Source organism: Eucyclogobius newberryi, unplaced genomic scaffold (assembly GCF_026437365.1).
Source record: "Eucyclogobius newberryi isolate DKJ021-1_F unplaced genomic scaffold, fEucNew1.0.hap1 SCAF_15, whole genome shotgun sequence".
Lineage (NCBI taxonomy): Eukaryota > Metazoa > Chordata > Actinopteri > Gobiiformes > Gobiidae > Eucyclogobius > Eucyclogobius newberryi.
This window is the reverse complement of record NW_027315779.1, coordinates 24936601-24959004: the sequence shown is the minus strand read 5'-3', so window position 1 is coordinate 24959004 and position 22404 is coordinate 24936601. Positions and strand designations below refer to the sequence as shown.

General features: G+C 42.1%; 1 protein-coding gene across 2 annotated transcripts in view; it reads left to right on the top strand.

Moving 5' to 3' along the window:
- Window positions 1-1759: 1759 nt before the first annotated feature.
- robo3 (roundabout, axon guidance receptor, homolog 3 (Drosophila)) overlaps window positions 1760-22404 on the top strand; it is a 118236-nt gene continuing 97591 nt past the window's right edge. For both annotated transcript variants that reach the window (XM_072446894.1, XM_072446893.1), the window contains exons 1-2: window positions 1760-1930; window positions 17778-18104. In XM_072446894.1, the coding sequence (XP_072302995.1) occupies window positions 1864-1930; window positions 17778-18104 (394 nt within the window). In that variant the 5' untranslated portion in view covers window positions 1760-1863. The remainder of the gene's footprint in view (window positions 1931-17777; window positions 18105-22404) is intronic.

Genomic DNA, 22404 nt, shown 5'->3' with positions numbered 1-22404 from the left:
GTGGCTGTACGATAAATGTTGACATTTGCACCACTTTGAGTAGTGTGGCTTCAGTGACAGGAATATTTTTTAATTAATTACACAAAGAAGATTTTTTAGTAATCAAACTGGCTGTGCCTTGTAGACTGCAGTCAATAATGGCAAGCCTTGTGCAGATGAAGCATAGGCTCAGGTATAGGTTTAATAACATTATACTGTACCCACAAAGGATTGGACAAAGTGGTTATGAGCACTTTGAATCTGTAAAGAGTGTGAATATTTCTGTGTACATTATAGCGTCGCATTGTGTATAGTTCCGTGCAACTTATGTACTTTAATGTTGGCTCGTAAAGTCCTACAGTCAGTATGTAGTTACATAATACTGAATCAAATATATATTTTTGTAACATATGCCTTTACATGGTTTAATCAGTGCATTTTCTGGATACTTTAAAATTGAGTTAAAGCATTGAGCGTAAAATGATAAAGTAAACACAGGCAGCTTTGTATTTGCTGCACGCTTTATTATGCATTTATCATTGATTAGAGATGGAAACTTTGCACATGCATTTGCCACAAGAGCAGTGTTTTTCATACCTCCTAATGAATGAGTAACTGTGTCGGGATACTACAAATGTGTTTTCTGAATACTGGATTTCTGTACATATTTAGTTTCTTACTAGTTACAGTCATGCCAGTAGCAACTCTTATAAGTCAAAAATGCTTCTTGCACACTAAAAGCACTGGCCCTTTAAAAGTACCGCTGGGACAGTGAAGGTAGTAGGGGTAGACAGAGGAATGGGATTGAGCCCTTCAAAATAAAACGCTCCGCACAGGAGGCGCATGCCATCTGCGCTGTACTATCATTAATCCCATTAAAACGTTTCATTGTGTACACTAGATTAGACTATAATCCAAGCATATGCTATTCAATTTTTTTTTTTAATTATTATTATTTTATGTACAGGGAAAATAAGACTTCAATGCACAGTAAATAAAATATGTTCGTAGAGCTTGATTTGCATAGCTTCTTCATTGAAGCTCACACACGGGCTCCTGGTCCATCAAAACTATCTTTTCCATCTTTAAGAACCCAACTCCTCCACACAAACAAAGCTTTTATCTTGAAGGCGTAACCGGATGTGCAGCACGCATCCCCTCGCTGTGCATCCTGTGTTGTGACCGTGCGCCGTGCTCGCGCCGCTGCCTGGCTCCCAGCTCCCGGCTCCCGTGCGCGTCTCTGGTGCCAGTAGCGGTGTAGCGCAGCGGCGGAGAGGAGAGAGGAGAGAGCGCGCGCTGGAAAACAAGTCTATAACGGACAGGAAAACGCTTTTACGGCACTTTGGAACTTACTTTGCCGCACGGAGACGCCACCGCGAACGCTCCGTCTCCATCATCCGCTGATAAAAGCTCAGAGAAAGAAACGGGACCCGCGGCTTTGCGCAGCACAGACTCCCCCCCCCGCGCAGGACCGGACCTCTGGAGGAACAGACTCCCCCCCGCAGGACCGGACCTCTGGAGGAACAGACTCCCCCCCCGCAGGACCGGACCTCTGGAGGAACAGACTCCCCCCCCGCAGGACCGGACCTCTGGAGGAACAGACTCCCCCCCCGCAGGACCGGACCTCTGGAGGAACAGACTCCCCCCCGCAGGACCGGACCTCCGGAGGAAAAGTTGCCCAAAGGGATGTTGGCGTGTTTATTCTAAGGACTTGCGCCGCATGGGATCTCGCTGCAGCCGGAGTTTGAATCCGCGATCGTTCCCCCCGGAGGAGCTGCTGTCTCGGGCTGCCGTGCCCCTCGCGCTGCCGGTCAGCCCGCGGGACAGGGTTTCAGGACTAGACCGTGGCCAGCCCCGTCTACTGATGCGCGATCGGACTGTGTTATGATGGAGTACCGTTCCGCCTTGCGCGTCCTTCTGGGTTTGTGCGCGCTCCAAACTTTGGCGTACGGTAAGTTTTGGCAGACGATGGGGACTTTTTGCCCGCGCGCGTCGGTGTTTGTGGTGTTTGTACAGATGCGGGGGCTCGTGGAGGTCGTTTTTAGGGACCGACTTCACAACTCTGGCTCCCCGGGGGTTCAAAGGGTTTTAGGGTGACTGAGCAGGAAGGACGTTTTTTCAAAATACCACACTTATTAAACGTTTTTTTCCATTTAGACAGTCCCCTCATTTCCTCCCAGTCCTTTTAAATCTCATGTGGCTGCTGGAGCCACCACCACAACTGAGGGGGGCAGACTTAGACATTAAGCCCAAATGACTAATCCTCCTTTTTGGGTGATGTCATTTAAAGGCCACTTAAATGTAAAGGCTCCTAGTGTGCCTTGCCTAAGGGACCTTCCTTCCCCTTTGGTTTTGCACCAGAAACTAGACAATGTTTGTGATTGCAACACTGGTAAATCATCTCTATTATTAGGCCCATTAGTGAGGTATAGGCTGCATCCTCACTTGCTCATTGAGGAACAGTAAGCAGCAGGATGCATTCACTTCCACACTCGCCCCCAGTCAGTCCCCCATGCATGTGTAAATGGTCCTGGGGTGGCAGGTTGGTTGCCAGGTTTGGGGGGGGAGGTTGTGATTCTCCCATCTCATTGCTTTAAAATACATGCAGCTTCTTAACTATAATGCGGTTGGAGATTAAAGCTTTATGCAAGGGCGACACACTGTTGTTCCATTTTCATCTAATTGTACTTGAGCGTGGCTTTGTTTGGGAGTAGGTTGTTACATAATGATAAGTGCCACACTATAGATAAAGATGTGAACAGGCAGTGCTTCCCTTGAATGTAAAAGCCTCCAAACCCACGATACACAAAACAAACTAGCCTGGGCGTTTGATTACCCTTCTTTACAGCTTCTAATTAAACACTATGGCATTGAAGTTCTGTAATTGACTTGTGAGAATAAAACCACCTAAGTATGACTTTTCCTTCTAGCTCGACTCACCACAAATTAGACCCTATGGTGTGGCCATGAGTCACATGTGTGTCGCTTGCTAAATTGTAAGCAGTTTGCCACAGGCGGGCACCGTGTCACTGTATACCTGTGTTTCCCACATGTCTAACAAGCAAAACGCTGCCAACAGAGATGTTCAAGTGATGTTTTATGCTATGTTATACCGTGTGACAGCGATGTTTTTTACAAGCCTGTAAACAGTGACTATGAAGCATCAGCATATGAACTCAGCAGCTGTGAACGTGTTCCTTCACTGAGTCCAGATGCTCTGTGGGGACTGCAGAAAGAAGAATGGATTTCAAACCAGTCATAGTCCCTTAAGCAAAACGGGAAGCAATTAAAAATATATATATGCCGGTGTGTGTGTATGCATATATATAAATAATTTTCTATAATAATTTAAGGATTGTCACCTGTGATAAGCGTGAACCGTGGAGTCGTGTTAAATATCAGATATACAGATTGAAGAGGTGATAATGGAAGTCTGATATTGTGCGTTTCTCACAGTGTGATGCTACAGTATATTTCACACAGTTAACAATCCTTTGAGAGAAATATTTATATTGGAGAATATTTTTGCTCTTACAGTATAACTACACTTGAGATATTGTGTAGATAGCTTGTGGGACTTGTTGCTAATGGCACATTAGACACCAGTATTAATTTCACAAATCAAATACACACATCATTTTGAAAGATTAAGGCTTTAACTAATTAATCAAAATTGGTTGCGTGGATGGTAAAAGCCTGCAGAATATGAAACATTTATTTACTCTGCCTGAGTCATACATTCTCCTCTCTCCGCAAATGCAATGTTTTGGAGTCTGTGCATTTAACAATTATTAAGATATTAAAGTAGTTGGCGATTATCTCAAGAGCCTATTAGTTGCAATTAATCTTTCAATGCTTTAGTCCTACAAAAGACAACGTTGACATGGCGGTGCCTGTTAGGAGTGAACTAAAATGTAGATTGACACTGTACATTTGCAGTGCATATTTAGCATAGGGAAAGAGGCTTGGGAAGTTGAAGTCATGGAAAAAACACACTCAACATGTCAATCAAACCTGTTAGAGTGACATAAGATTGCATTCTCTTGCCACTTTAGATGCTCTTTTCCATCAGATCTTTACGGCGACTGACTCCCAACCTAATCAGCACAGTATGGATGTCACCGCATAAATAGCCGGGCGATCTAGTGAACCTCTCAGTTTGAGTAAAACGATATTATAAACCTGGATGCCATACTTCCAGTCCTCTTTTTTTTTTGCCCTTTTCACAAGTCCGGGCCCCTTCCTGTGGGGCCGGCGTTGCGTTTCAGCGGCCCTTCTCCTACCTCATCTCCCCATCTCCTCAGACTGTTTGGTCAGTAAGGCGACACCACTCCCCCTCGCTCCTATTGCCAGTCATCTCTGTCACCATCAGTCAACAGCATCGCTCCTCACCGCGCTGAACGACTGTCGACAGCAGCCATGTGTCTGCTGTGCTCTCCACCAGAACGAGCAGAGGCCGGGCACAAACAGCTGCATTGTTGTCTCGCCGACCTAAACCCCCCCCTCCTCTTTTTAACCAAACAAGAGCCAGTAACCAGATCAAATAGCGCGCGCCAAACCCTCATAGCCACACTGTAATTACAGTCTTGAGCACACAACTTTATTTCCTGCGGGGAGGGAAGTGCAGCGGGGCGTCATGTGGCTAGTATATAGTGCAATTACCAAACTGTCTCATTGTTCAAAGTCTTTTTTTTTTTTGGTTAACTCGTGGTCGTGCCCGCTCAGATGAGGTATTCGAGGGAGCTCTCCATGTGTGGTGAGGTCCAGCGTGGATCGCTTTGAGTGATTGGCCAATTCAAACATCTCGGCAGCGCTACCCAGTCTTTATTAGCTTGGCTTGGACGATTAGGGCTACTTTCCGAGCCCCGTTCTCTCATTTGTCCATTTCTTCCTTATTTTGTGTGAAGGCTGTTGAAAGCCCGCGGAAATCTTGGGAGTAAGCTTAGAGATATCTGGTAACGAAAGCTCTCAAGTCCTTTGGGTGAAGTGACCCTTTGAGATCTGAGCCAAATCCTATCCCCAGTGTGCCGAATCGCCCTGACTTAGACGTTTGAAGCGTTCAAAGTGAGCTAATCTTTTGATCTAGCGTAAAATGTAACAAGCACATTATGACTCTATAGTCTTGAACCTGGAGTCATTACGGCATTGTTTGCGTGACTGACAGGGTGACTGACAGGGTGACTCACGGTGGCGCCATCGGCCGTTCGGACACATCACGGAGCTTGTGCAACTGGCATTTTGAAAACACCTTTTTTGTAGTTGGGATCGACAAAGAACGCCTATGTAGTCATTTTACTTAAAAACAACCCGTCTTTTGTCGTCCACCTGGACCATCTGCTCCTCGCACATCAATTAGCCTGTCGATAGCTTCACCCGCCTTTGATATGTTCCACTAAAGCAGTCCAGATGAAGCCATGAAATGAAAAATCAATCCAAATTTACAGTGAGCGAAAAATAATGCTCCAAAAAGGCTGGGCTCCGACCTAAACATCGTCTTTCTGTCATCTCAGTAATCATGTCCTGAAATTGCCGTTTGAAACCCCGCTCTCCTTTCCCCGGCTGGCCTGACGGCTAAAATTAGCAATAACTTTTTGTACGTAATGAAAATTGTGGCTGCTGGATTCCTGCTTGTCGTGGAGCGTTTACCCATGCGTGGCCTTGATAACGGCATTTTACAGTCCTTGAATATTCATTACATAAACAACCCGCCGTCTCCTCATGGCGCATTATTAACAAGCTATTTGTGTGTTCAGCTGTGGCAAATGAAAAAAATAACACACGCCCTGTCACTTTTGCTTTGGAGGGCTTCTCCGGACTCCATCTTATTCGAAAATATCTCGCTATCCACAGGCAGGTTTGAGGAAAATAAACACGCAACGGGGCATCAAAGAAACGACGCAAGAACTCTATTTACCAGCGGGTGTTGACAGGACAAGTCAGCTCTGCCCGCTCCTTAAATGTCTTCAGTACAACTGCTCTAGGGGCCAAAGCACAATATGGGCCCCTTAGGCTGTAGACAGATGGATGTACCCCCCAACATTAGTTCCAGTGGTTTAGGAGCGTTGACCTCTGCTTAGCTGCTCGAAGCACCGAAATAGACAGACTTGAGTGCATCCACGGGCCATTGCTGTCCGAGCGAGAATCCACCCAATTCTTTGCGTATATTTGGCCGTTGGAAAGCTTTCGTGTGCCTAAAATGGGATATACGTGTTCTACTGGTGTATTGTGGTTTTGTGGATACGGCACGCAAGGAAGTCTGTGTTGCTTTGTTTAGCATGCAGAGGATTTTTCTGAGCTGTCATTGGCAGATGATTAAAGTCGCTGGTGGGGAAAGAAATATGCATAAATTCACATGTGGTGTCAGAACGTCTCCATCAAACATCCTCAAGAGAAGCGAAATTCATCTCCAGAGACGTTTTCCTTTTCCAGCCACCGCACTAAAACGGCTGCACAAATAATAGCACAGTATAAAAGAAACTAACAAGGAGATTTTTGACAGGACAGGACAATTTACAATGCTTATTACATTTGTCAACTCGTATGGTTTTAGACATTTCAGTGATTGTATTGAATAGTAGCACACAGAGCCCCAGGTAATAATTTAATGGTTAACTCAAATGACCATTATCAAATACATTGTAATATTCCAAAATAGTGAAAAAATTGTTTATGTCAGAAATGCCTCTAATGGTCTTGTGGATTATAGAATTTACAGTCTACAAATATCACCAAACATATTACAATAGAAGCTATTCAACTCACTAGATTTATTGCTGTGGAACTGGACTGACCTCCTGAAAATGAGTTAACCACAGACTTTTACTAGAACGAAATCCAAACGTCTTTATGACTGAAAATAAAAAGATAGATTTACCAACCGTCACTTTAGACAATTTAACGCTTCTCTCTGCATTTAATCACTCAGACAACCACTCAAGTCTTCACATGTGTTTACTTTTCACGGTAAATTCTTCTACCCAAACATTTGCAGACTCTCACCACTTAGATTCTGCTTGCAACTCCGAAAGATTTGAACCTTGCACTTGAAAGCTTATCTTTTTTTTTTTTTTTTTAAAGGAGAAAACCGATAATGGATCATTTTCCGAGTGCCGAGGTGATGCTGTGGCGAGGGTCTTTTTGACAGTGGTCGTGGCTGATTTAATGGCTGGCTTCAGCAGTGCTGGAGACAGCTCTTTTCGGGGGAAAAGTGGCACTCACTGGATACCTGTTATTTCAGTTCGGATTCGTTTAGAAAAGTGACAAGAGAAAAACATACGACACCTACAAATATTTATTTCACTGTTGCTTTCCCCGTGATTGACGTCCAAGCTGCTGTTCCAAAGGGAGATGCTCATTAAAAGGATTGGAACTTGGGTGACGAGGCAATTAGGGACCTTTTCCAGACTTGTTAGCTTTTAAGTGCAAGTCTCGGCTCAAATCAGAAGCGGTGCGAGCAGTTGGTGTACGGACTGGCAGCTGCATTAGAATCCACCCTTTTGCCATCTTGTTATAATTACTTGTCAGATGCGACTATTTGAAGTCTTCAGTGGGAAGCGTAGCCACAATTTCAACACTTCTAAAGATTTCTACGCACCTAAATAGCCCTTTTACTAATAATTCTATATGATTAGAGGTTTTTGGTGCGGCGCAATTATCAAGTGTCTTTATCAGCAATGTGTCTTTCTGTGAAAACATCAATAGCATTTTATATGGCTCGCAACGCTCTGCTGAATCATTTAGCCGAACTAAGCAGTGTGCAATTGAACGAATATTATACATAGTGTCCTAAAATGCCCTCCTCCGGGTTCCCTCATTTAGATAATTAGAAGTCTGGCTTGTGAATGAACAATCCTAGAAGCACACTAGGCTTTTGAGCAGCCAAATGCTTGAGATTTCTTGGTCGCTTTCAAAAATAGCTACCAGATTACAATGAGTCTGTGCTAGCAAATGCATGTCTAATGGAAGCTAAGCCCTAATTAAGTTTCTTAGGCCTGAAACTGACCTCCCCATCTGTGTAACCCAGTGGCAAGACGCTTTCCTCGTACCCCAGAGGAGTCACTACTTCACAATTAACACCAAATCAACAGAACCACTCTTGATGGAGTATGAATCAATGACTGTTCACATCCCCTATTTCCCCACATTTACCATTCAACTTCACACTTCCATCAACAACAACAAGTGGGTAGTACTAGCACACTCTATATGTACAGTATTTACCACATTATCTTGCTCTTTCAAAGCCATTTCCAAAAAGGCTCCCATGTGGAGTCTGTGAAGGAAATCGGTGCTTGTTACCAGCGGCCTTCTGGAACTTGTGATTACTTGAACAATGTTGAACCGCTTGTGTTTTGTGCCTTGGGGACTGTAGAACTAGCCTTAACATTAACTTTGGAGTGGTTCTGCAGAACAGACTTTAAACTACAGTATGTGGTGCTATCTTTGCTTTTTTTTGCTCAAGGATATTGTACAATTCTGTGAGTTTTGAATGGAAAAAAACAAATCTGGTGCCCAGGAAGATGCCATTTTGTCTAAATGTGAGTCTATAAAGCAAGATTCCTGCAAAGATATTGCTCTAAAATAAACGTGGGACTATTGATAAAATATATACACTTGCACTGACTAACTTTATTCAGCATTTAAAAAGTTCTTGCTATAGTCTTTAGTCACTCAATTGTTGAACCATATTTATTTATTACTACAGATCTCTTTTTCGGGTGTTGTTTAAGCTTTTTGTAGTTCTACATACATTTTTAAAAATTCATTGCCAGCTTTTTTCTTTTTGTGGTCATTTTGCATGATCCAACAGCAAAGCTTGCATACGAAATAAATTAAAATCAAAAACATTCATTGTCCTTTTTAGAATAGTTGACCCATGCGATTTAAGAGCTCAGCATCAACAGCGTGGCTCAATTAAAGAGGCCGTCTCTTTCTGGTTGCCGCTTTTTATTCTAATGCAGGGGCCTCACTTTGTTGTCCCCACAGGGTCAGAGAGTGGGAGGCTGCAGAGAAAGCACTCCAGCCTTGCAGCCTTTCCTTCCCTCCAAAGCTGCCAATTTAACTCTGAATGCGCATTTGCAAATCAATTCCGGGCTTTAGTGCAGATCGAGTGACAACACATTGGAGTGGAGGGGAAGCCAGAAGGAATTGCAAATAGGGTTCTTGAATGGCCTTTGATCTGGGGTCTACCAATCTTACCCTATACTTTATATATTGAATTGACTAAACATGTCAATTTTTTAAGTGCTAAGCCTTTTGATAATTGCTCCGGGAAGCTTGTTTTCTCGAGTGCTTGAGTTCTTAATTCTAGCCTCTAAGCAAAACACCGTGTTTAAACTTCCCCAATACCGCCAAAAGTTCGTTGAGGGCATTCTTTTTGATACATTGCCTCCTTCTGATTTACTCCCTCACTCCTTGATGGCGAAATGAAAGACATTCCTCAAAGTGTCTGCGAGGGACTTGATAGTGTTTGAGCGTAATCCGTGTTTTATGTCCCTCTTCCCCTGCAGTAGCGAGGAGACTATCTTTATCCTATATTGTCTCGAGGTAAGTAGTTGCGACGCCTTGACCCCAAGATCCAGCCTCGGATAAATATCACGCAAAATGAGTGCCCTTTTTGGTTTCCACGCCGCAGTGTTTCGATTCGTTTGACAGGGGGACGTGCACATTTACATTTAGAGCTGTAGTGAAGGATTCGTCACCTAAAGCAAACAGCGTGTCAAGTCAAATGGCAGTCGATTGCCCTTTTCATCGCTTCCCATTTTCTAAATAAAGATAAAGCCTGTCAGTCGTTGCACAGGTTTAACAGGTTTAAGCCAAAGTTTCGTCAATGTAAAGTCTTTTCTTTTGCATCCCTTTTTGCTTAGTCACAGTTTTCTTTGAGGGGAATTTGACAGCTTCTCAACTCGTTCGACCTGTGACTCCTTAGCACAGTCAAGGCTTTTGAGGATAGCAGAAGTTGTCAAGACGAAAAGAAAGTTTTTCAGATCAATCATCACAGCACTGAGTCATTGTCCTATTAAATAAGATTGATACGGTTATTGTCAGCACGCTGCCAGTTTGGGGAGACATATTGTGTGAAGTTTAATCCATTCACTGTCAGAAATGAAATGACGAGTAAGGTTTACCTTTCCTTATCAAATTACATCATTCTATTTAATACTCTATAAAGCATTTTCAGAGTTTGTTTTACATTTAGAAAAGATTTGGCAAATGTTCTTACTGCATTTCCTATTGCTGAGGCTGGCCGTAGTTGTGCGTTGTCCTTTTTTGAAGCACCTTTTCAGTAATCCACGATTCTACAGTGAAAGAAGGAAGACGTCAGGGGAAAAAACGTGGTTGTTGATTCCAAACTTGGTCTTTGAATTAGCTCCTGCCCATTTCTCCTTCAACAACCACACTCGACGTTAGTGAAGGCGCTGATTACGCACAAGCATCCCATTGAACCCCATTTACAAAATCTTGAACTTTAAAGGTTAACCTTCCCCATCTGTTTTGGGGAGAACGCCAGTGACGAAATATCACTCCCCATTGCCGCGACATTTGAATGGAAGTCAAGCCAAGGATACATAGAAGCGTTTGGCTGTTTCTTTTCTCTCGCTGACGTCCTTGCCTTTTTACAGGGGGAAAGTAAATCAGCTTAGCAATGAAAGATCCACTTTTGTTTCTGGCTGCAAATACCCCCATGGAGGTGGAGGGAGGGTGTAGAACGATTAGGCGGAGTTGCTGGGAATCTATGGTGGATCTTTTGGCTGTAAAGAGTTGTTTTTTATCACACAGGGACAATTGTTCCTCGGAACTGAAAAAAAAAGTTGAGGCAGCACTTACTTTGGGTTCCTTTATTACTGTGAGGACATTGCAGCATTTGTTTGTGCCCCTCTTGGCTGTTTTATTTTCTTTTTTCATTTACAGGTACTTTTGTTTGTTCTTATGCACTTTTGCTCAGGCGCTGAATATTTTCCTGTCAAGCTTTCTTTTCTCCGACATGAAAAAAAACAAAAAAAAAATGGACTTTGAAGTGTTTTGATTTGCATTCGTGTTTAAATGTATTGCATTTTCGATACAGCTCAGGCTCTCCAGGTAGGAAGGGGATATAATTGAGTGCGCTGCTCTGTTTTTCTCATTGCTGGAACATGCACCATATAATTACACTACAAGAGAAATTCAAGTGGCTGCATCAGTTCATCTGCATAATGCCTGGCGCCCGTGCCGAATAGATCGCGCCAGAGTAAATGTATGGTTGGCAGCCGCGTGAATGAGGCGGACGGCGTTGCCTGAGACAGTCTCGCCACTTACTGTTTTTGTTAGATGTGGGCAGTTAGCGAGGTTTTTAAAAAGCGTCGGCGACTCGTGAAGTGAACTGAAGCTTTTCATCCTCGCAGTAAAATTAAGCAAGCTGAACAGACTGAATTCAGCACATTCAAGTATCATTTAGTAGAATTGGTCTCGTATTTGCGACGAGCTAAATCCTTATGACCCCCATAGCTGTAATAATGGGCAGGTTTCCTTCATGGTCAAGTTGTCAATGTTTGGAAAATTCATATTGAGCCATGCTTTTTGGGGTAGTTCCATCATCAATGTGAGATTTTGGCAACTTCACAGATTTGAGGTTTTTTGTTTCAAAATGATTGCAGCTTTCCTTAAATCACACTAAACCGATCATTTATTTTGCAGCTAGAATTTATTAGCCAGGTCTCTACTGCTTTAGGCAATTTCTCATCTTGGTCCAGGCCCTGGCTAAAGATCTAAAGGATCCTCGGCTGCTGCTTCTAACAGTTTGTCTCAGGCATATTCCTGCGGGGACATTAAAGTATACCTTAACTTGGCTGGCTTGCTTTATGAGTCGAGCCCACACCGTTTGCTATTTGCATCGCAGCAGAGAAGAAAGTTTGGGATGGAAACAAAACTCCAAATGATTTTTATTTCTCTTCTGTTCATTGCAGCACTGACAGCAGATGTTCCAAACTTATCCAAGTTCATTGAAAATCAAATTAAGACACTGCACCATTCTGGCTCAAAAACAAAAGTGCTAGCAGCTGTCAGACTTGAAGTGGCTCCTAGTCTACCACTCCTTTTACCAGCCTGCAAAAAGTCACACATTTTCATCTTTAAAATACTTGTTATTTCCAGGCAGCTAATTTCCCTGTGATTTGTACATGTTTTATTTGTTTTATTAACCGCCTCACTTTAAGTATAGCTTTCCCTGACAACTTTCTCACTGCACATGAATCTGTCAATTTAAGACTCTCCGGGCCATCTTCTTCTTATCCCCCCATGCAACTCTTGTCAGAGCTGCCTGGCACGTTCAGACTGCTCTCTCACTCCATCCCTGAGGTTTCATTAGCTCGTGTGTTGTTTTTGAGAAGCCGCTGTGCTGGACCGCGGGCAAGAGCTAATAGGCCCTGAGAGGGTCTAGGGGCTTATTCCACACACTTCTCCAGACAAGTCGTTGCAGCTGTCCATTTAACTTCAGCATGTATTTGTCTTTGCTTTGCTACGTGGAAATTAGAGTTGACAGATTTGAATATGTAACCCTCGTCAGACTCGAGGGTCGATGCGATGTCTGTTTGGGATGTGACGATACCGTTTTGTCACGATACATGGGTCATGATTTTGATATATAGTTCTGATTTTGTTAGGCCTCATAAGAGCAAAAACTTGTGTTACTTTTTCTGTTGATTACAATATACATTAATATAGTCTACATGTGATTAAGTCAGGAGTTTGTGGTTTATTTGGCTTGATGATGAGGGTCTCACGTCTCATCATGAGATTATAGCATATATGCATTGATAATATGGTACGTATAGGCTGTTACATATACAATCGCCATCAAACGTTTCTATTTTGTACATTTCACTTAGCACTTTGTTTATGTTGATTGTTTACTGTGTGAGCCTTTCTCTGCAGCAGATCCTCCTCTGACACTGATAACAACACACACAACACTGCTCAACACTAAACACAAACACAACACTAAACACATTATAACAACTAAGTATATAAGTAAAAGTATCTAAAAAAAAAAAAAGTTATCTTCTTCTTAGAAAACATTTAAAGTTCGCTTTTCTCGATGGTTGGTGAAGGCTGTGATTTACATCTCCCTTTAAATATTGACACGACTTAGAGATTTTAAAAGTTCATATGGGGCGATAAAAAGTGACAAAGATAAATCCCACCTCTGTTAGAATACAGCTGCAGTAAGTCTGCTGTTTACTTCCTGTCTGCGAAAAGATGGCAAAATGACAGCGAAATGTGAGAATCAAACCAAACACAAGATCAAACACCAGGACTGAATGATTCCATACTATTTTGAGAATCGTCCCGTCCCTGTCATCCAATGTCTGTTAATATTGGCACGGCTGATGACATTTTGAAAAAAAAAATTGTGTTATTGTTTTAGTTGAATTTAGATCACATTTTTGAAAACAAGAAAATAATTATTCATAAAACCATTCGTGGCTCACACTGTATTTGCAAAAACTGCCAATATCAGGCTCTATAGTTGCAGAACACAGTGTAGTACATCAACGGACACTGCGGGTTAATGGGGCAGAGAATCTTCCTTGGCTCGTTCCATCGTGGCTCCACATGATAGCCCCATCATCTTAAAAAGCTCATGTTTAGTGGGTTCCACATGAGAGCATCTTCTGCCATGATATTTAGCCCAGCCTGGCACCGTGGTCGATCCTCCTTCTTTAAAAAGCCTCCTTCCTTTACTTTTCCACATGGCTAGCTCCATTCCAACTCTGCGCTGTAAAATTTATGAGTCAGCTCTTAAAGTCTCTGTCCTGCTGGGCCCGCCTCTCCTTCGTCTTCCCTCCAGACACGCCTGGTTCTGATAGTGTGAGAGCTAAAAGGCTATTAGTCAAGCGCTCTCTATCTACCGGTCAGTGGCCTTCAGGGAGGCGCTGCGCTAAGTAAGAAATGACTCTTTTTGCAACATGAAATTCAATTGGGAACCCGCTAAATATTTGGAAGTGTGAGTGAATAAAATCAATCTTTTTGGAGCTATTTTGACAAACGCATGCATGACTATTTAGTACTCCAATCTGTGAGGCTAGAAATAATAATTGCTTATTCAATTTTCCTACCGCAAAGATGTTGGTTCAATTTTTGTCAAGGTTTTGTCTAGAAGTTTAGGTGGGCAAATAGATAAGTCAGTACCTCAAAATGCTTTGCCTGCAAACGCCTTGTATGCCACTTAAGTAAGAAAAAATGAATAATTTCTCCAAAAATTAGAAGGTTGGATTGCTGTTTATCACCAGGGCATTTATACAATCTTCAAAATTGAATAACATTGAACCTCTAAGCAGTATTTGATGCCACAAATTATTCTCTCATTCGCCATTTTCTCGCGCTTAGGAACATAGATTTCCTGTGAAAGGCGGAAACGTGAAAAGGGAATGCTTCTAAAATGCCTCTTTGCCGGTAAAGCCGGTGAAATCAAATCGGGGCTTGGTGTTAAAGGTGTATCTGATGACATTTTGCTGTGCTTTTAGCGCTTGGAGGGAGATGTCAGCCTGATCTCGGTCGGAGATTGAAATGTTGCCAAGCTGCTATTAGATTCTAACTAGAGGAAACTTCAACAGCCTCATCTTTTGCCAATTCCACCCTCTTTGTGAATGTAATTGCATTGAGTGCTAGGCTATCAGTAAAGAATTCTAAGAAGCACTTTCTTAATCTTCCTTCTCCGCCAGAGGATTTGTCACTTTGGGTAGCAGGAATTCGGACAGCTAATGCTCATCGGGATGTTATCAGTCATGGGGAAACTTGTGATTCAAGCTAGAAAATGAGGAACTTTGGTGCTTGTACTAGACCTGCATTAGACGTTCCTTTGTGCGAAAAGTAGCACATTTTCTCTCATCTGTCTCTTTATATTTTCCTGCTTCGTAAGATGTTCTAGCCAGCCCCTATTCCAGTAGTTTTGTTTGCATCAAATGTTGAAGAAACGGTTAACTTTTGCTGTAAAGAGCACATAAATGTCAGACTTTAGATCTGAAACTATAAATACAAACATAGCCAACAGTTCACAGTTCAAGTTTATTTATAATACTTCAGGTGCCAATTCTGCCCTTTGAAGCGGGACCCCTAGATTTAGCTGGCAAATAATAAAACACTGACGGAACATCAAACTTAACTTTGAAGACTTTCATTTAGTATCTGAGAAATATCACTGGCCCCTTTATGTATGCAGGCATATTGGAGCTGGAATAGTCATTGTTATGGGCGCTCTACGTATGCTCTTCTGTTGGAGGGTCATGGAAATGTCATTGCTTTGTCTGTAATGTTCCACAGTATACATTAAACAGCCAACAAAGTGTTTTTATTGTTAACGGTACTGTGGAACATTCCATACAAACTACATTACTAATTAGAGTGTGCCTTACTGTAAATTGAAAGCAGAAAGTTTTTATTGTACATGTGACTAGTGCATTTGAATCATAACCTTAATGGAGTGAAATTAGCATAGCGTTTTGACCAAACCAATCGAAACTGGGATCAAACCAAATCTAAAATACGTCAGGACTATGTCGGGATTGAACCACGCTGAAACTAGAAACACGCTGTACTTGATCAGAATGAAACTTCTTCGTCACACCGTCGTGACCAGTCCCACAGTTTGGGAACCGCAGGTCTATTACTAGGGCTGGGTATTGCCTAGTACCTCACGATACGATACGCATACCGATACAGGGTCCGCGATACGATACGAATACCGATACAGCAAACTTGATACGATACACGTCCTGATTCATGATATATCTCTTAAAACTGGTGTTAAAGGTTTACTAAAACTATGTTTTGTGGAATAAAGTGGAATAACAAAATGTGGATTAACAAAATGTATTAGAATATCAGTTCACAATGTCCTCAGAATCAGAATACAGCTGTCCTATGATAAAGTCACATGTTCAGCTCCTCAGACACGGCCTTGTTTCAGCCGTCTGTCGGTTCAAAAGTGTAACTCGCAATTTCTAATGACTCTCTGTTGTTTAAAAGTATCACGATACACGTATTGCCAAGAAGACTATAAGAATATATCACGATATCGATATATTGAGCACAGCCCTGTCTGTTACAATAAACAAATCATCCATCAAGAAGCTTGTCCTTGAAAAAGTTAGTCGTGGCTCCATAAGCACTTGAATCCTTATACAAATCTCTGTTGTATTGAAGTACACCAGCAGGACAGTGACAAATTGAAACACACGGCGTACGAGGAGAGCAAAAAGTAACTGGCGAATGGACAAATGGAGTCAACATGATGCACCTCTCGTTGTCATGCACTCATTCTCTCTCCGGGGGGGGGGGATTTTCCACCAGCGCCTGGACTCGATGCTCAAATTTGTTTTATTGCTATTTATACATAATTGCACCACCAACACATTGTCATTCAAAGTGAAGTAAGAAACGAAATGGAGAGAGAGAGGGGGGTTTGAAGAAAGCAATTTCAAAAGCAGGACCTGAAAACCAGCGGGAATTACCTCGTCTTCATCTCTGTCCGCCTCGGTTGCCGTCTTCATTTATTTTGTTCAAGCAGACTTTCTATAAGAAACATGGCAGACACTCCAGAGAAAACAAAAAAAACAAAATCAATTTACCGCCGAGAATCATTGTTTGCGCACAAAAACGCCTCATTTTTGTTGGGTAACTCTGTGCTTTTTGATTTGCACATGTAGCTATTGCGCTATATGCTAATTTTGCACGGCGATCTTGCTGGTGTTTTCCCCACAAACTTCCCACTTGAGGTTTAGAAAAGGGTAAGCGAGTATGCTCATGGAAGTTACGCCCACTCTTCTTGTATTCTGTGGATGTCTGTGTGTTATTTCTTTTTTAAATTCCTGTCACTCTTCCTACACAAATGCGACCATGTTGTGTTAGCTTGTTATTCACAGTCAGGGGGCAGACTTAATGAATCGCTTTGTTACAGTCGACACTCCAGGTGGGGACGAGCTTTTTTTCAGCATCGAACAGCCATTCATTCACAAGGCTGTAAAATATAGCCTTAAAGCAAGCAAATATATCATTACTTCTATAGTTGTATATCCATGTATGAATCCCCTTATGAATTCTTCTATGATTTTTTTCTATCAATGTTAATGGAGAGGTCCACAGTAACAAAACGCATATTGTTTGGAGCATAGTTTAGAATTTCACTTGTGTTCAATGGCAATGATTAAAAGTCGGTATTGTTCATGTTCAAGAAATATGTTTTTTGTTTTTTTTAATAAGACAAATAGAATTTATTAACGGGGCTGTACCTGCGTTTCACTGTTTTGAAATGTGAACAATTGAACTAGTTTATTATGTTCCCAGCATCCTAAATATTCACCGCAATGAGTTTATAAGCTCTTTTCATGAGTCTCTGCGCCCAGAACAACAACAAACATTAGCATGCTAACGCTTCTTCTGCTTCTCGGGAAATAAAACGCTCTATAAATAAATTCAGAGAAAGCCCTGTGGTCTCATTTTCACCCAAATAGATGCTTTTACAATATATCTGTATGGAGGCTAAAACAAAAAACAAAAAAACAGTCAAATGAACTACTGCTGTTTTTGTGAATAACTTGTATATCCTACTTTCTATATGCAACTTTACTTTTGATGGAGAGAGTCCCAAATAGAACCTTACTTGACATGACCAGCAAAATACAATACTGAACATGTTTCTAAGAGATATTTACAATTATTGGACTGAACTCTTTGACTCAAGTGGTCTGGCTTGAAAAAAAGTCAATTTCAGAATTCCAAAAGCAACAATTCTAATCACTTCTTTCCCTCTCTTCTCTTCCCAGGCACCAGACACAGGCTAGAAGACTCTGCTCCCCGAATCGTCGAGCACCCGTCCGACCTGATTGTATCCAAAGGCGAGCCGGCGACCCTGAACTGCAAAGCTGAAGGCAGGCCCACTCCTATTATCGAATGGTACAAAGACGGGGAGCGCGTTGACACCGACAGAGAAGACCCCAGATCGCACCGGATGCTCCTACCCAGCGGGGCGCTCTTCTTCCTCCGGATCGTGCACGGCAGGAGGAGCAAGCCGGACGAGGGCGTGTACGTGTGCGTGGCGCGGAACTACCTGGGCGAGGCCGTCAGTCGGAACGCGTCGCTGGAGGTTGCGAGTAAGTGAAAACGGCTTGGTTTGTTGAGGTTTTGAGCTTGCGGGCTGCTCGAGGATTCTCTACGTTTCACGGCGTCCCAGTTGCCGTATTCACATAAATGATCGTGACAGTGTGAAGGGATAGTTGCCAAGTTGCATTTGAATTAAGGCTGAGAATGAACGTGTTGTTTTGGCATTTAACTGTAACTATGTAATGCCATACTGTGGACTATTCTGTGCAAAACAAGAACATCTTCGTGGATAAGCCTGTCACGATAATATCGACTTACAGTTCAATAAATGAAAGAGGGAGCAATAATTTTGGGGGCTATATAGTTAATAGTGGGAGTGTTATAGAGTGTTTATTTTAACATTATTATTATTAGTATTATCTTGTCTTACTCTAGCTGTTTTTATTTTACTTTATCTTTATTTATTTTCCCCCGCCATTCCTTATTAGGAAATGAGCGGTTTTGTCTATAGGAGTTTTTGTTTATAAGAGTTTTTGTTTATAAGAGTTCTTCTATAAGTTATCTGTCCTTTTCCTCTGTATCTTCCTGCGTTACAACAATGAAATTTCCCCATGTGTGGACAATAAAGGAATATCTTATCTTATCTTATTATTATTTTGTCTGTAATACAATGATATTTGAGCTGTAGAAGGTTGAATAAGTGAACAATATGACTTATTATAGATACTGTTTTTAACGATATTGTACATTGAGAAAAAGAGTTTACTGGTATTACCCTGCTTTAAGGTTATTGTTTCAGTTTTTATTGTGGCAGCCCTATTCATGGAGACAAGCAGATGGTGGACCCTCTACTAGAAAAGTTACCTAGTGCACCTTTAATAGATCAGTCTTCTCATCTCTATCTATTCTCACCATTCATCACGCTAGCGGTCGTTAGCACGCAAAGTGACTTCACGTGACCTTCTTATCATTACCATCATCAAACCGCGTTAGCTGAAGACCACACCTCTGACCTTAATGTCACATCTCCGCGACAGCTGGCACCCTCGGACCCCCACCGCCTGCCACCCCACCTCTTCTTGTACCCCACCCCTTCCTCTCTGTGGTCATCATGCTTTCTGGCCCTTGACACGCTGTCCAATCTCAGCCGCTCGGTGGCCAAGGCCCCGTTAATGTAGATAGATGACGGGGTAGCGGCGGCAGCGAGAGATAGCGCTTGTCAACAGCGGAGAGTAAAGCAGAACAACTTTCTTTGCCAGGAGAAGGGGGGGATGGCTGGCACATTTAGAGGAGCAGGAAAAAGTACGACAAAGCGGTGTCACCCCACGACACCTTTTAGATCGTCCTTTCTTTAACGAGCGCAACGGCACTTTAATGAAATGCAAGGATGGCCAATTAAAAAGTAGGTTTGTTTTGGCAGTGGCAGAAGGTGAACCCGTCAAAATAGTTGCTCTGTCTTGGATGGAGACTCTGAATAAATGGACAAATCAGTTCTATTGACTTAAATACAAGTGACCCTTTCCAAAAAGCTATTATCTAGCAATTTCGATCAACATGCCTCTTTGACAGCGCCTGCCACCAGTTTTTGGACAAACATCAGTGAATTGAAGCACTTCCTCTGATCCTTGGCTTCTCTCAGGCCTCTTCTAATATTGTCGGGCCTTTAAAAAAGAAACCATTCCAGGAATTCTCTTTAGTGCTAACACGGACCAGCTGAAAGACACTATATTCTTAGTTAGAAAGCAGTAAAGCAGTGGAATTTGAAACTCTTCCAACACCTTATGGCATTTGAAAGTGTTCAAAAACACTGTGACACATTGGTATTTCATGTTTTATATTTTTGGCACTTTAAGAGAGAGTAAAGTATTTGATTTAAAACCCATTACTTTCAGATTCACTTTTTTGTGCACTGTCCCTGAAATAAATAAAACTAGTTGAAATGAAGTTATATTTAATTCAATATGAAGGCGACGCCACAAAGAATGAGTGAAACCAATGAATCATTCCATATCTGTTTTCAAACGACCCGGAACCTGTCAAATGCAGTCATCACTTTGCACTAAATTCTGAACAGTGAAAAGAATGACCTTTCACCTCACACTGGCTCAGTTTGAGTATCAACATCAGATGCCTGGAGGTATTTGTGAAGCCGAACAGGAAAGCATGGAGAGCTGTAGTTGTCGTGATCCCCCTTTTTTCTACACCAAAACCAGAGAATAGACTTAGGTTACTGGAAATGTCTCCATGCCTAATCCCTATCAGAAACTTTTGTTCATTGCTACATTCGGAATCCAAAACTTGTCTGTTTGCTCCGATTTAATTCATGGCATGCACGTTGCACCCGAATCCAAGGGCACAACGTTGGTAATATTTGCAGCACCCTGGGGGATATTGCAGCGATGTCAGCGTTCTGTAGATAATAAGATCATTCGGGCTTTCTCGCGGCGTAGAAGGGATCTAATATGTGGCTTTGTGAGGTTGTGCTAGGTCATGTTTCCCGTTCAAAGGGCGGCTGTCTCTTGTTTTTGATAACAGGCCAGATCTGCTCATCTGTTGTTTGGCTGTTGTGATGCCGCTCCTTTGGGAGGTGACGTTCTACTCAACATACACAATGAAGAGCATATGTAGTGCTAGAATTGAATCGTGTTGGAAGTGATAATTAATACAAAGAATCACATGATTTTAGAAAGTGCCTGAAGAGATCTGAACTGATAAGTATGTTTTAGAGCAGGATATTCATGTGCAATTACTGTCGGGATCACATGCAATGGTATTTATTTATTTATTTGTCTATGGGAGTTTTTATTTATTTATAGGAGATCTTCTACTGAAAGTGTTTTTCAGACTTCCTATAAGTGATCTGTTCTTCTGTATCTACCTCTGTATCTACCTGCGTTGCACCAATGAAATTTCCCCATGTGGGACAATAAAGGAATATCTTATCTTATTTCCTTTATATCTCTGAAAAAGCGATCGCTAATTTGATTCAATTCTGTCTAATTCTCTAGCCTTACTTATAACGACTTCCCCGATAAGACCACTTAATCCACAGGAAAACATTTGTGGACTTTCACATAAGCCCGCTAATACACTTTTTGGACAGTTGCCTCTAGCAAAGAGAGGTTATATAGAACAAAGAGTGACAAATGCCAAGCAACGACCAGTGCCAAACCTTGCAATACGGCGCCAACGGGGCCGGAGATAAGACCATGCATGGGCACATCGGGAAGCCAACGGGGCTCGGATCGGCACCAGAGGAGGCACAAGATGGTCCTTTGCGCTCCCAGCCTGTGATTTGGAAGCACTGGGAGCAAACTGCGATAGAAGGTATATTTGGGTGTAGGTCGAGCGAGCCAGGGAACAGGGAATTTGGAGGTTTAACCTGTCACGGCCCTTATGTTGCAGCTTGGCATTGTGAGAGTTTGGAGTCAGAACGGGTGAAGTGGAGACCGGACTTCACAAATTAAACTGTCATTTGAGGTCAATAGTCTTTCTACTTCAATGGAAGAAGCCAGGAGAAGCAATTATAATCCTTTTAGGTTTTACCGAGGCATGCCAAATGTATATGTCATGTCTTTCCCATGTAATTATATCATATTTGGTGAAAAATCTAAACTATTTTGAACTACTTCTTATGTAGTAGTATTTAAAACTGCAACTAAAACCTAAAATGCACTGACAAAGTAACTATGTTTAAGAATAGTTTGAAACAGCGCTGTCATCTCTTCATTTTCAGTCTGAACATCCAATGGAGTCTCAAAATCATTTGTGACTGACAAAGAACATCTGTCTGCCGCCTCCTCACCGCACTTAGAAATATCCTGGCGGAGACGATAACATTGGCCGTATACTTTCATCCCTTTCTAAATCCTGCCGGCACTAATGACATACTCATCACCCGGTTGAGAGTCAGACAACCGCTTGTTATCATCCGTTATCAAATGTTCTCGTTGGTAATGCAAGGAATCACCCGAGTCATTATGTTTTCCCACTGGGGGGGACTGGAAACTCCCAAGGATTAGTTGCTGTAGAGATATTTGACTAGTGAGATTAATCCCTCTCACAGAATGGCACATGCTAATTGTCCTTGGAGACACCTTAGCGGGTAAACACGCTGTTATTGCCATTTAAAGGCGCAGGTTTCACACTTAATTGCAATTTCTGTTAAAATTAAGATTAATAACTTCGTCTTGCCCATTGGGGGTTGTTTTTGCAGATGGTACATTAAATTAGAAGCTATAAAACTAATAACAAGTTTATTATTGAACAACAAAAGTAGATTGATGCTGTTGTGCTTCTGTCAATGAATATAAACTGTGTATTTAGACTAGCTGCCAGTTTCTCTCCTCC